This window comes from Elephas maximus, chromosome X, assembly GCF_024166365.1.
Source record: "Elephas maximus indicus isolate mEleMax1 chromosome X, mEleMax1 primary haplotype, whole genome shotgun sequence".
NCBI classification, from domain to species: domain Eukaryota; kingdom Metazoa; phylum Chordata; class Mammalia; order Proboscidea; family Elephantidae; genus Elephas; species Elephas maximus.
The window spans coordinates 98411099-98424677 of record NC_064846.1 but is presented as its reverse complement, the minus strand read 5'-3'; the positions used below and the strand labels follow the sequence as shown (position 1 = coordinate 98424677).

Here is a 13579-nt window from a genome sequence, read left to right as displayed (position 1 = left end):
GGGAAGGGAGGGTGGAGGGTAATTCTGTCTTAGGAGATGAGTACTATGCTTTATAAGGGTAATTCTTACCGAGCTTTTGAATAAAGCATTAGTCATCCATCTGAGGAGAAAGTGGGGGTTAGATGCATACTACAACTGAAATGGTTGGCAAGGATCAATGCTATTGGGACTACACAGAAGTAGTGAGAATAGGAGCAAAGCTGCTGCTTTGAAAGGGGAAGAAAATGAGCTGGAGGAATTGGGGTATCATTGAGCCTGGGGTGTATCTCAAAGTTGGTATTCATTTCTGAGCAGCTGCTAATATGTCAGTGGCTTGGGATTGGCATGGTAAATCTAAAGCTGAATAGTGATTAGCTAACCTCACCCAAGTTCTAAGCCCTACTCTGGCCTGATCCTTTTTCCTGAGCCTCAGAGCTAAAATGCTCTTGAGCTCTTGCCTGTTGGCTGGGAAGACCAATTGAAGTTCCCTTGCCCATGTTAGGAGGTATACGCCTCCTGAACTAAAGATAGAAACAGCTGGCCCTTCTAGGCAGCTGAAAACCTCCAGACTAAGAGGTGTTACCCACTCAACAGCCAGGCTCCTTGAAATACCCTTTCTTTAATTCTACCAACGCCTCTATGTCTCTACTCTGCCATAACAAAGGCTGTGGGCAGCACTTTGACCCCAATACCAACCTTTCTGGTGAGTATTTCTGACCTTGTTTAGGGGTTCTGTGGGTGTTGGGCGGTCAGGTGTAGGGTAGCACAGCAAAGGAGCAGGGAAAGAAACTTGATGTACTTGCCTTAGTTTGGTCTGGATGATCTTCATCCTTCACTGATAACTTCTGTTACATTGGATGGGAAGAAACTACAAGAATATAAACCCGGGGAAGAGGTGAGACACGATACTCGATACAGTTATCTTTCCTTTCTTGATCCTCCCCTCTACTGGTGTCCAGATTCCTGTTGCCATCACCCTGGTGTCCCAGTCTTTCATGATGCGCTTAAGGTGAGGAGTAGGTGATGGGGGGATAGCAGGAGCATTTCCCAATGGCAATATACCCAGGAATCTAAGCTGAGAATGGGTCTTTTATTAGGGTTGGTCCTGCTGCCGGAAGCGAACTGTAGATTTCTCTGAATTCTTAAGCATCAAGGTAAATCCTTTTCTTCCTTTGATTCTGCCCATAATAGAAGGATTCTATCCCTAATCCTTATCTCCTTATCTATACTAGGGCTGTACTATGGGACCACATTGTGCTGAGAAGCTCCCTGAGGCCCCACAACCTGAGGGCCCTGCCACAAGCAGTTCACTTCAGGAGCAAAAAGCTCTGAATACGAGTCCAAAGTCAGCAGAGACTTTGCGCCGGGAGAGGCCCAAGTAAAGAGGAGGTTCCCGGGTTTTTCCTACATTTATGTATCCTAAAAAAAAAAAAAAAAAAAAACAGTGCTAAGGAGTGATTAATGAGCCATTGAGATTTTGGAACTGGGAACCAGAGATGTGAGGAGGGCCAGGATGGTGTATATTCTGTGCCTTCGGGAAAATTTGTGTCCAGAAATAATTTTACTTGCTCTAGGGTGGTTTGGGGTGGTGATGGGATGGATTTAAGTCAGTGGAGTAGATAATCCCTCACAAATAGACATACTTAGTATGTAACACAAGAGGGGTTGTTGAGAATGATGTAATTTTTTTTAAAGAGCCTTAAGCTAAGTCTTACATCAAGAAAAGCATGTGGTACTGGCAGCCAAGAGGCTGCAGAGGAGAATAATTTTGTGAGAATAGTATGAACAACAGAAGAAGATCATATTGAGTCTACAATTAAATTATAAAGGAAGGTGAGGATGAATAGAGGGGAAAGTGGAGGTCAAGAATCTGGGATTGTTAAATACTAGTGTTTAAAGGACTGGAGAGGAAGAGGAAATGACCTAGTTCTGAAGAGCAATGTGGTAAGAGCAACTGAGTGGATGGGCAAGAGAAGCCCTGGAATTTCCCCAGGGTTCAGGGCTATGGGATGTCCACAGAGATGGAAACTGGCAATGGGGTTGCTGCCCAATACCTCCAGTCCTGCCCCACTTTCACCAGACTTCTTTGACTCCATTACAACTGGTGGGAGTCTTGGAGCTGGTGGTCATGGTTAATGGGTCAAGACTAAATCACCTCACCCATAACTCCTAGGTCAGAGTTTCCTCTAAAGCTGCTGCCACTAAATATATCCCAAGCCCTGGAAATGGCATTGGAACAGAAGGAACTAGACCAGGAACCTGGGGCAGGTAGGTGGGTCCTTAGTAGGACAGCCATTGCAGACTGGAGTTCAGTGGATGTGGCCATTGGGTGGGGGGATGGATAGGTTCCTGACTTACTTTACCTTGCACAGGACTTGACAGTAGTCTGTTCCGGACTAGTTCCTGCTGCCAGAACCCAGGATGTGATGCTGTGAGTGAGAGTTTGGGGACTCAAGCATGTGGCTGAAAAATGCTACACCTGAGGGATGACTGGGTGTAGATATGAGACTGAGTGGGGTAACCGTAGAATGACCTGATTCCTTTCCTGATTCTCCATTATTCTTCTTAGGTTTACCAAGGCCCTGAGAGTGATGTTACTCCATGTACCTACCACCCAGGAGCACCCCGGTTCCATGAGGGGTGAGGGAGGGGACTGGGTGGGCTGTGAGAGAGGTTTCTCCCAACCAGTATTGTTCATAATACGGGAGTGGGTGTTTATGGGGGGGAAAGGAAGATTCAGTTGAATAATCTTCCCACCTCAGGATGAAGTCTTGGAGCTGTTGTGGCATCCAGACCCTGGATTTTGGGGCATTCCTGGCACAGCCAGGATGCAGAGTTGGTAGACATGACTGGGGGAAGCAGGTAAGCCCCAACTTGCCTGAACTCTTGATTAGAATCCAATCCCAGAGATAACCTCTCCTCCCTGTACCTCATGGCCAAGCTTTCTATCTTGTCCCCTTTGTACGGGCCAAATAAGATTCTGCTACTTATCCATCAAGAACCCAGAGGCTTTGCAATATGATGGAGTATTAATCTTTCTGAGACTTTCTGTCTCTTCTCCACCCATACAATGAGGACTCTCCTTGGGTTAAGAGTTCCTTCTTAACTATCCTCATTTCACATCATATCTTTAGCTGCCAGCATCTTGCCGCCATGATTGGCACCAGACAGATTCCTTAGTAGTGGTGACTGTCTATGGCCGGATTCCACTGCCTGCATTCAACTGGGTGAAGGCCAGTCAAACAGAGGTGAGGAATCATCTGATGCTGGATGGGAGGCAGACTTACTGTGTGTACTTAACCTACAGGCTTCATAGTTCCCTGAGAGGAAGGTAACAGTATCAGGTCAGGGTTGTTTGGATGACCCTTGGATATAGGGATCACACCTCTGGCCTGGTTCTCTGCCGTAACGACTTGTTCTGACCTTCTGGGGTTGTTACTACCCCTGTAATTCTTTTCTTTCAGCTTCATGTCCACATTGTCTTTGATGATAATCGTATTTTCCAAGCACAGATGAAGCTCTGGGGGGTAAGTGAAGTTAAGCGGGTACAAAAGGGGGAGGCAGGTGGGGTGAAAAGAAGGGTTGGACTGGAATGAATTAAGGATGTCTCGAGGGAAGGAGTTATAATGGGAAAATGGAGATTTTCTCTTCATTCGCTTAGATATTTTCTTTCTCTCTCTGTGTCTCTCCCTTACTATATTGTCTTACTCCTCCCATTTGTATTTTTTTCTCTTTACATTTTTCTTTCTTCTAACTTGTCTCCGTCTCATTCATCACCCCTACCCCAAATCCCTTTGATTTCCTCATTCTCTCTTCTGTGTCCCTCTATCTTTCCCTTCTCCTCAGGTCATAAACGTGGAGCAGAGCTCTGTCTCCTTGATGCCATCTCGGGTTGAAATCTCCCTGGTCAAGGCTGACCCGGGATCCTGGGCCCAGCTTGAGCACCCCAGTGCTCTAGCTGAGAAGGCTAGGGCTGGGGGTGGGTTAGAAATGGATAAGGAAGAACCTGAGGATTCAGATGATGATCTGAGCTGGACAGAGGAGGAAGAGGAGGAAGCTATGGGGGAATAGTGACACCAGACAGCTGAGTGTCTAGATAGGACCTCACTGACTCCTTTAGGACCTCAGAGACCAGGATATGGTTGGCCATGTGGTGTCATTAAGCAGCAGGGGGCTGAAGGAGGGGAGAACAAAAGTGTCCAAACCATGTTTTTCCCTTAAATAAATCTTGTATTCTGCAGATTTACATAGTGTCATTCTCTCACCTCACTATTTAAGATCCCATTAATTCCTCCCAACTTCTGTGTGTGTTCGGCACACGTGTGAAAACAAGCACAAGCACATTTGGTCCATTCTTCACAACCAGCAGGTATTTACTGAATACTTGCTATATATGCCAGGTACGTGTTAGGTGGCTTCGAGATACCTAAAAAACAAGATTTATTCATTCCTCTCAAGAAATTACAACCTGGCTGGCAAGCTAAGGCTAATTTTGCATGAAATAATAATAAACATTACCAGGCCATTTAACTGAATGTTAAATTGTACAGTCTAGTTTTTAAGAGCTGTAGGAGTTGAGGGAATATGGATTAATGTGGACTGGATTATTAAGGGAAGGCTTCATGGAAGAAGTACATTTTTTATAGCTTTATTGACATATAATTCACATGTGATACAATATATCCACTTAAAGTATATATTCAGTAGTTTTTTGTATATTCATGACTTGTACAGCCACAATCAATTTTAGAACATTTTCATAACTCCAAAAAGAAACCCTGTACCCATTAGTAGTCACTCTTCATGTCCCCCAAAACCCGTAGCCTTAGGTAACCACTAATCTACTTTCTGCCTCGATAGATTTGCCTATTCTGGACATTTTATATAAATGGAATCATATAATATGTGTTCTTTTGTGACTGGCTTCTTTTAGCATGATGTTTTCAAGGTTCGTCCATGTTGTAGTATGTATCAGTACTTTATTCCTTTTTATGGCTGCATAATATTCCATTATATGTATATACCACATTTTAGTTATCCATTCATCAGTCGATGGACATTTGGGCTGTTTCTACTTTTTAGATATTATGAATACTGCTGCTGTGAACATTGGTGTACAAGTTTTTGTATGGACATATTTTTCATTTTTCTTGGCTATATAACCAGGAGTGGAATTGTTGGGTCCTGTGGTAACTTTTTTTTGTGGTAACTGTTTAACCTCTTGAGGAACTGCCAGATTGTTTTCTAAAGCGGTTGCACCATTTTACATTCCTATCAGCAATGTATGAGAGTTCAAATTTCTCCACGGCCTTCCCAACACTTGCTACTACCTGCTTTGTTTTTTGTTTTTTATTATTATAACCATCCTAGTGGGTGTCTCATTGTGGTTTTGATTTGCATTTCCCTAATGGCTAATAGGAGTCCTTGGGTGGTGCAAACAGTTAATGTGCTGGGCTGCTAACCGGAAGGCTGGAAGTTTGAGTCTACCCAGAGATGCATTGGAAGAATGGCCTGGTGCTCTCCTTCCAAAAACCAGCCATTGAAATCCCTGCAGAGCACATAGTTTTACTCTGATACACATGAGTCAAAGGCAACTGGTTTTAGTTAATGGCTAATGATGGGCATTTTTTCATAGGCTTATTTATCATTTGTATATCTCCTTTGGAGAAATGTCTATTCAAATTCTTTGCCCATTTTTAAATTGGGTTATTTGTCTTCTTATTGTTTAGGTGAAAGAATTTTTTTTATGTATTCTGTATACAATTCCCATATCAGATATATGGTTTGCAAACATTTTCTCCCATTCTGTGGGTTGTCTTTCTACTTCCTTGATGGTGTCCTTTGAAGCACAAAAGTTTTTGATTTTGATGAAGTTCAGTTTATCTACTTTTTTTCTTTTGTTGCTTGTGCTTTTGATGTCATATCTTAGAAACGGTTGCCTAATTCAAGGTTATGAAGAGTTATACCTAGGTTTTTTCCTAGGAGTTTTATAGTTTTAGCACTTAGATTTAGGTCTTTGATCTGGTTTGAGTTAATTTTTGTATATGGTGTGTGATGGTCCAATGTTGTTCTTTTGCACGTGGATATCCAGTTTTCCCATCCCCATTTGTTGAAAAAAGTATTGTTCCTCCATTGAATTGCCTTGGCACCCTAGTTGAAAATCAATTGACCATGAATGTTGGGATTCAGAAGCATATTTTGAATAGAAATGTGAAGAATGGGAAATTTGGATGGGTATGAAAGAGTAGGGAGAGCCAGACTGGGACAGAAGGTATTTTATTTTAAATTGCACAAGTAATACACTGTCAGTGTAAAAAACTTAATGTAGAAGTATGTAGATAAAAAGTCAATGTTCATTTTTAACCTTCCTCCAGGTGTTTTTTTTTTTTTTCCAGGTGTAGTCCCTCTGATATTTGTAACCACTGCTAACATATCAGAGGGTATGTTTAAGGGGGATGACGGAAAAGTTAAGCAGGCCTGGCTAGATTATAAGGAGCATAAAATCCAAGGTCAAGAACTTTCAACATGACATAAAAGAGAGTAAAATAGGCATTATAGGATTTTTTCTTTCTAAAAGTTGATTCTTAATCGGAGGAGTTGTACCTCTTTTTTGAGTCTACCTTGAGTTAGAGGGTGTCAACAATCTGGGAGAATCAGACTCCAAGAAGCACCAAACTAGGAAGCTTACCAGACTTCTGATGATCTCAAGTTCTTTTCATAACACTTTCATAGGAGCATAAGGTCTCATTGGGAACGAGGAGTAATACACGGGTGGAAAAATGGACACGGGCAGTGAAGATGAAGGATTACTGCATTGAATGGCTAAGAATTTGGAGGTTGAGGCAAGACTAGGGGATATAAGAGAATGCGTCCAGGAGTATGACCTGTACCTTACAGAGAAGTTTGATCAGAGATAAAGGGGTTTCCCTGGACATCCAGGGTATTGCAACAATTCTGGATCTGCCCTCTGTTCTCATTCTATGGATTTGAAGTGCGAATAAAGTTTTCCCTTTGAACTGGACTCTTCAGGGCACTTCCTAACTTCTGCACCAGATTACTCCTTTTATTGTGGTAAAATATATATAACAAAAACTTTGCCATTTTTAAGTGTGTAATTCAGTGATACTAATTATATTCACCATGTTGTCCTACCATCACCACTATCCATTTGCAAAAGTTTTTCATCACTTGAAATAGAAACTCAGTAAGCCATCAGCAATAACTTCCATCCCCGTCCCCCAGGCCCTCTTCATAACCACTAATAAATTTTATTATGCATTTTCCTATTCTAGATCTTTGCAGGTCAGTATACCTCAAGAGCAGCCACTACTCATCTGTCGTTGGAGGCTTGCATGTTGCTATGATGCTGAATAGTTTTCAGCAGAACTTCCAAACTAAAACAGACCAGGAAGAAAGGCCTGGCCATCTATTTCTGAAAAATCAGCCAATGAAAATCCTATGATGACAACGGTCCGATGCCATTGTGCATGGGGTCACCATGAGTCAGGGTTTGACACCATGGCAGCTAACAACAACAAAGATGTTTCATATGAGTGGGAACCAGCAGCTTACTCTTGAGGGAGATTTGGTATGCATAGGGGCTTTGGTGGACATTTCTTTAGAGGCGTAAACTGCATGTAGAAAAGGACATAAAACAGACATCTTAAATGTATAGCTTGATTAATTTATATGTATATATATATATATATCCACCCTACCACCTTTGAGGAAACCCTGGTGACGTAATGGTTAAGTGTTACGGATGCTAACCAAAAGGTTGGCAGTTTGAATCCACCGGGCACTCCTTGGAAACTATGGGGCGGGGGGCTTTTTCCCCTATTTTCTTATCAAAATCGGGGGACCAGCAATTATCCAGAATTTCAGAGATAAGGAAGCAAAAAATTTAAGTAACCATTGTTGTACATAAACTTGATATATAAAGTTTCAAACTTATAGCGTTAATAAAGTAGGGTGCTAGTTTATTTTATATAGCCAAAGCCTAAAATGTAAGAAATTTTCAGGCAACTATGTCACATTAATAATAACAATAATAATCATACCTAACCATTTCTAGAACAAACTACATGCCAGGCAGTACAATAAGTGCTTTGCATGCATTATCTCATTTAATCCTCCAGTACCCACCATCAAATTTGCTCACATTAGCATAAATGTTCTCCCTATTTCCTTTTATACTTCTCATTTCTTATAACTGGGGAAACTGTGTACATGGAGTCTCTGGGTGGTAAAAAAGGTTAAGCACTTGACAGTTTGAAGTCATCTAGAGGCACCTCCAAAGACAGGCCTGGCGATCTGCTTCTGAAAGGTCATAGCCTTGAAAACCCTATGGAGCAGTTCTACTCTACACACATGAGGTCGCCATTAGTCAGAATTGACTTGATGGCAACTAACAACAACAACATGCTTTGTATCCTATCCCCTCACACCTTCCCAGAAACCATACACTATTAATTTATCCTTTCTCTCTCGTTTATTTAACCTTTCCCTCTCAATGGAATATTTTCATTGACATTAAAACATTCTTAAGCCTCTCCAATCTTATTTTTTAAAAATTGCCTTGAGTTCACATCCCCCGTCTTCAGCTTCCACTTAACTCCCTTCTCTCCTTTATAACCAAACTTCTTGAAGTAATTGTACTCTCTCTCCATTTCCTTCCTCCTGCTCATTTTACAACATACTTCAATCTGACTTAGAACCCCATCAGTCTATGGTGATGAGGTCACCATTGACTACCAGGTTACTAAATCCAATGGATATTTTCAGTCCTCATCTTACTTGACCTCAGAAGCAAAGTTTGACACTCCTCATGGTCATCTCTTCCTTGGAATACTTTCATACATTTGCTTCTGTGACCCATCACTCTTCTTGGTTGTCTTTTTATTTATCTGGCCATTCCTTTCAGTCTTCTGCGGGTTCCTCTTTTTCTACCTGGCCATTTAATGGTGAAGTTCCTCAGGACTAGTCCAAGGCATTCTCTCTTTTTCTTATATAACTTTTCTAGATGCTCTCAATTATGCCATGACATGTAGATGACTCACACATTTTTATCTCTAGGCTATATCTTTCCTCTGAGGTCCAGATCTGTGTATTAAAGTAATAATACCTAACACGTATTTTGAAACAGTATCTGGCATAGATTAAGTATTATGTGTTTGCTGCTGTTATTATCATTACTACTATTACTCTTTTCACCAAGTTGGGGTGGTTTTATTTTTGTTTGTTTGTTTTTGATAGGAGGGACATATCTCTAATATCCAATTTTATAATGTTTCAGTAAGGAAATAGGATCTGCTTGACCGTCAGGTTTTGCTAGTCTGAAAAGTGATAATGGAGTCCCTGGGTGGTACAAACGGTTAATACGCTCAGCTGTGAACCAAAAGGTTGGAGGTTTGAGTCCACTCAGGCACCTTGGAAGAAAGGCCTGGTGATCTACTTCTAAAAAAATCAGCCATTGAAAACCCTATGAACACAGTTCTGCTCTGACACACATGGGGTTGCCATGAGTCGAGATCGGCTGGACAGCAACTGAGAAAGTGATAATATATTTACCACCACATCATTGTATCAGCTTCAGGATTAAGGCAGATCATATGCACTTGCCAAGGGAGTCAAGTATGTATAGAGTATCACTGTGCTGGGCACTTTTACCTGTAATATTTTACTTAATCCTCACAGCTGCTCTGTGAGGTAGGTATTATTCCAACTTTTTACAGCTGAGGAAACCAAGGCTCAGAGAAGGAAATAGTGTGCTTGAAGTAACTCAAAAAAACCGAAATCAAACCCATTGTTGTCAAGTCGATTCCAGCTCATAGTGACCCTGTAGGACAGAGTAGAACTGCCCTGTAGGTTTTCCAAGGAGTGACTGGTGGATTCGAGCTGCCGACCTTTTGGTTGCAGCTGAGCTCATAACCACTGTGCCACCAGGGCTCCAAGGTAACACAGCTACTGATTAAGGCCCCAGTCATTGCTAAGAGCTGTCCTAGATGCATGAGGACATCCAAAACCTATGGAACCAACTGGACAGCACCTAACAACAACAGTCTTTGCGGAAGCAGACTGCCACATCTTTTTTCTGAGGAGTGGCTGGTGGGTTCGAACCACTGACTTTTCAGTTAACAGCCAAGAGCTTTAACCACTGCGCCAACCGGGGTTCCTGGAGCTTGTGGTTACGTGGGTGCATATATTCTCCAGAACCTATCGACATGTGTACTTAAGAGGAATGAATTTTGTTGTATGTAAATGATACTACTGTACAGTTGATTAAAAAAAAAAAACATACGCTTCCTGATTCAAAGAGGAAAGCCAAAATCAACCAAATCTTCACAAAACACACATTGGTTAGTTTTTCGCTTAGCCTAAAGGAGTTTTACATTTACTCACAGCAGGTTGTGGTGAAGAATGCTGACATCATACCCCTCTTGACTAGCAGAATACCTTTGACAAGTCTAACTGACTAGGTAGGCCCTTGGTTATCAATCTTACATTGATGTAAGGCTTTTCGCAGATAACATTTACAGCTCTGATCACCTGATCTCTAACCTAATGGGACCCCTAGATACTCCATCTGCCACTTCATCCAGATGAGTAATTATCTCCCAGTTATACTAGATTCCTCTCTCTCTCCATACTCCATGGGCAGCCAGTTCAGTGTTACTGTCTCCAGGACTCCTGCCTCCACTGTCCTCTCACTATCTGTTTCTGCTCCCAGTGTCCCAGAACACTGCTAGACTAATAAAAGATCATGCTGTTCAATTTGAACTTGGCCCTTGCAGCTGCTCAGAAGTTTTTTTTTTTTTTGTCTCATAGTTTCCCTGGCACTCTCTCCACAGAAGCTGTCCCAGAACTTCCTTTCTTCTCAAACTCCTAATTCCAGTTCCCCCTGCTTCTACTTTCACAAGTTTCATATCAGACACTTTCATCAGATTAACTGTCCCTTCTGCAACGAGTAAATATCTTCCTTTCAGTGCTGTCCTCCAGCCACTCAGTTTCTTTCCTAAGAGGGAAATCAATGTTATTTGTTTCTTATTTATCCTTCCAGAGATATTTTATGATTCTACAAGCCAAAATATGGAGAAGGAGGAACTTGTGCAGGTTGTTAGAGATAAGTAGGACTTGGATAGATAGAGAGAAAGGAGATGATATTCTAAGCAGAGGAAACATCCTGGGCAGAGGCACAGAAGTGAGAATGAATTAAGATGTATTTAGAAAACAGCGTATAGTGAGTGAAGCAATCCCCTGAGAAATAATCCCAGCTGCTGCCTCAACTGCTACTTCTCCTTTTCTAGTACAGACTTCAGCCTGATGATTGCTTCCCTGCCTGTCCTGCTCTACATACCAGCTGAGTGGAAATCTGACACTACATGGCCCCTCATCCATCTTATCTTGCCTGGACCTCTGTTACTATTTTTTGAGCTTTGACCCCAACCATCTGTTTCAGTCCTGCTAAAGAGGTCCCAGCTTCTTCCTGAGTCACTCTCCAAGCCAGATACCTTCCATTTCCTTGGTCACATGGACAGTTTCTCCACACCACTGAAAACAGGACAATGAGTGTAGAAGAAACATTGTAAAGATGTTATTGATTTTACCAATATACAGAACATACAGAGGTCAATGGAACATGTTAAAGTATACAGCATAGACGGAATCAGCAACATCCAGACTCTGTGAAACTCTACTAAAGAACAACCTGGTTTCTTCAATAAAAACTTGCAAGGAAAAAAAGAGATGGAGGGGGAACTTCTACCTTAAAGTAATTTATAACTCATATCCACCAATCACAGTGTATGGACTTTATTTCAACACTGATCCAAACAAAAAAAAGTTTTAAAAACACCAAAAAATTGACACTTATGAGACTACTGGAAATTTGAAAACTGACTGGATATGAAGGGATTATTACTTATTTTATGTGTGCTAATGCTATATTTTTTAATGCTATTGCAATTATGCTCTTAAAAAAGAATCCTTACCTTTTAGAGATTCATACTTAATTATTTAAGTATGGAATGATGTTTTGCTCTAAAATAATATGGGAAGAAGTGACTGGGGGCATAGATGAAACAAGATTGTCCAAAAGTTGATACTAGTGGAAGCTGAATGTTTGGTAAAGGAAGGTTCAATATACTATCTTGCCTACTTTTTATACATGTTTTGAATTCTCCATAAAAAGTTTTAAAACAATGTTATTGAATTATAAAGCATCTGATTAAAGTGTGTATATTAGTCTGAATGAGTGGGAACAGGAGGAGCTGGAATTTGAGAAGAGGAAAAAGTCTGGAATAGATAGCCTCTGTGGGGAGAGTGCCAGGGAATGTATGAGACAAATAAAAGGGTTGCTGAGCAGCTGCAAGGGCTAAGCTGAAATTGGACAGTGTGAACTTGTATTGGCTTAGCAATGTTCTGGGATTTGGGGAGTAGAAAAGGACAGTGGAGGCAGGGGGTCCTGGAGACAGTAACACTGAAGTGGCTGTCCGTGGACTGGGGTGAGAGAGGAATCTAGTGTAACTAGGAGATAATTACTGATCTGTGTGAAGTGAGAGACAGTATCTAGGGGTTCCACTGAGGTTAGAGTTCAGGTGATAAGTGATGTAAAAGCTGTTTGGGAAAGCCTTATATCAATGTAAGATATTGATCAACCAAGGGCTTCCCTGGCCTCCATTTAGGCTTGACAGAAGGACTCTGCTAGGCTAGAGAGATATGGTGTCAGGCTCCTTTTCTAAGATCCCTGTTGGGTCCTTAGGTTTTAGATATTCTCAAATGGCCCTAGGACAGCTCTTAGCAATGACTGATGTTGTAATCAGATGGATTTCATCTCTGAAACTCGAGCTTCTGCAAGAGGCATGGCAAATAGTAATAAAGAAAGAAATTTATTGAGGCCTTTACTATGATCTGGGCACTGAACAAAATTTTATATATATATATATATATATATATATATATATATATATATATATATATATATATATTTTGAATCCACCAGCCGCTCCTTGGAAACCCCATGGGGCAGTTCTACTCTGTCCTGTATAATCACTATGAGTTGGAATCTACTCAACAGCCATAGGTTTGGTTTTTGTTTTCTATATGTATATATATATGCACATATCATATATATTTTTCTCATTTAATTCCTACAACAGTGTATTAAGAATTAGAATTGCCATTTGTTTAACAGATAGGAAAACCAAATCTCAGGGAGGTTACATAATTTTTCCTAGTTCACACAGCTTGCAAATGGCAGAGCTGGGACCCAAGTCTAGATCTGAATATAATACAGTACTTTCTAGCAATCAATCATCTCCCTCCATTAAGTGAATCTTATTTTGCCTTATAGACTACACTGAAAGCTTTTAGTAAGGGATTAATCCAGCAAGATAGAAGAGAAGCTTGGAGGCAGTCAAACCAGTTGAAGATAATTGCAGTGGTCCAAGGGAGAAAGATGAGACTCCAAACTAAGTGGGTGTGGTAGTAAGAATGGAAGGGAGGGCAATGGATTCAAGATATAGTTCCACAGGAGGAGTAAAAGTAATGTGGCCGTATTAAAAGTAATATGCCATGCTGCATATGAATATATGCAGCTCAC

The 13579-nt window shown here is 41.1% G+C and overlaps 1 protein-coding gene across 2 annotated transcripts; it reads left to right on the top strand.

Moving 5' to 3' along the window:
* The first annotated feature begins 34 nt into the window (after nucleotides 1-34).
* Nucleotides 35-12923, top strand: ITGB1BP2 (integrin subunit beta 1 binding protein 2). Of its 2 annotated transcripts, none has more exons than XM_049871851.1 (11): nucleotides 35-682; nucleotides 939-988; nucleotides 1077-1133; nucleotides 1212-1357; nucleotides 2153-2247; nucleotides 2352-2410; nucleotides 2549-2619; nucleotides 2742-2841; nucleotides 3114-3227; nucleotides 3444-3506; nucleotides 11286-12923. In XM_049871851.1, the coding sequence occupies exons 1-11, from the start codon at nucleotides 619-621 to the stop codon at nucleotides 11340-11342; spliced, it is 876 nt and encodes a 291-aa protein (XP_049727808.1). In that variant the 5' UTR covers nucleotides 35-618; the 3' UTR covers nucleotides 11343-12923. The 2 variants fall into 2 exon arrangements, with proteins under 2 accessions (XP_049727808.1, XP_049727807.1); XM_049871850.1 differs by lacking the exon at nucleotides 11286-12923 and adding an exon at nucleotides 3826-4221.
* The last annotated feature ends 656 nt before the right edge of the window (nucleotides 12924-13579 follow it).

What these genes read in the sequence shown, in the direction of transcription:
- ITGB1BP2 (XM_049871850.1), top strand. Translation starts at nt 619, where the DNA reads ATGTCTCTACTCTGCCATAACAAAGGCTGTGGGCAGCACTTTGACCCC. An exon ending in TCTTTCATGATGCGCTTAAG is followed by an intron (nt 989 to 1,076) that starts GTGAGGAGTAGG and finishes GTCTTTTATTAG; the next exon opens with GGTTGGTCCTGCTGCCGGAA. An exon ending in GACATGACTGGGGGAAGCAG is followed by an intron (nt 2,842 to 3,113) that starts GTAAGCCCCAAC and finishes TCATATCTTTAG; the next exon opens with CTGCCAGCATCTTGCCGCCA.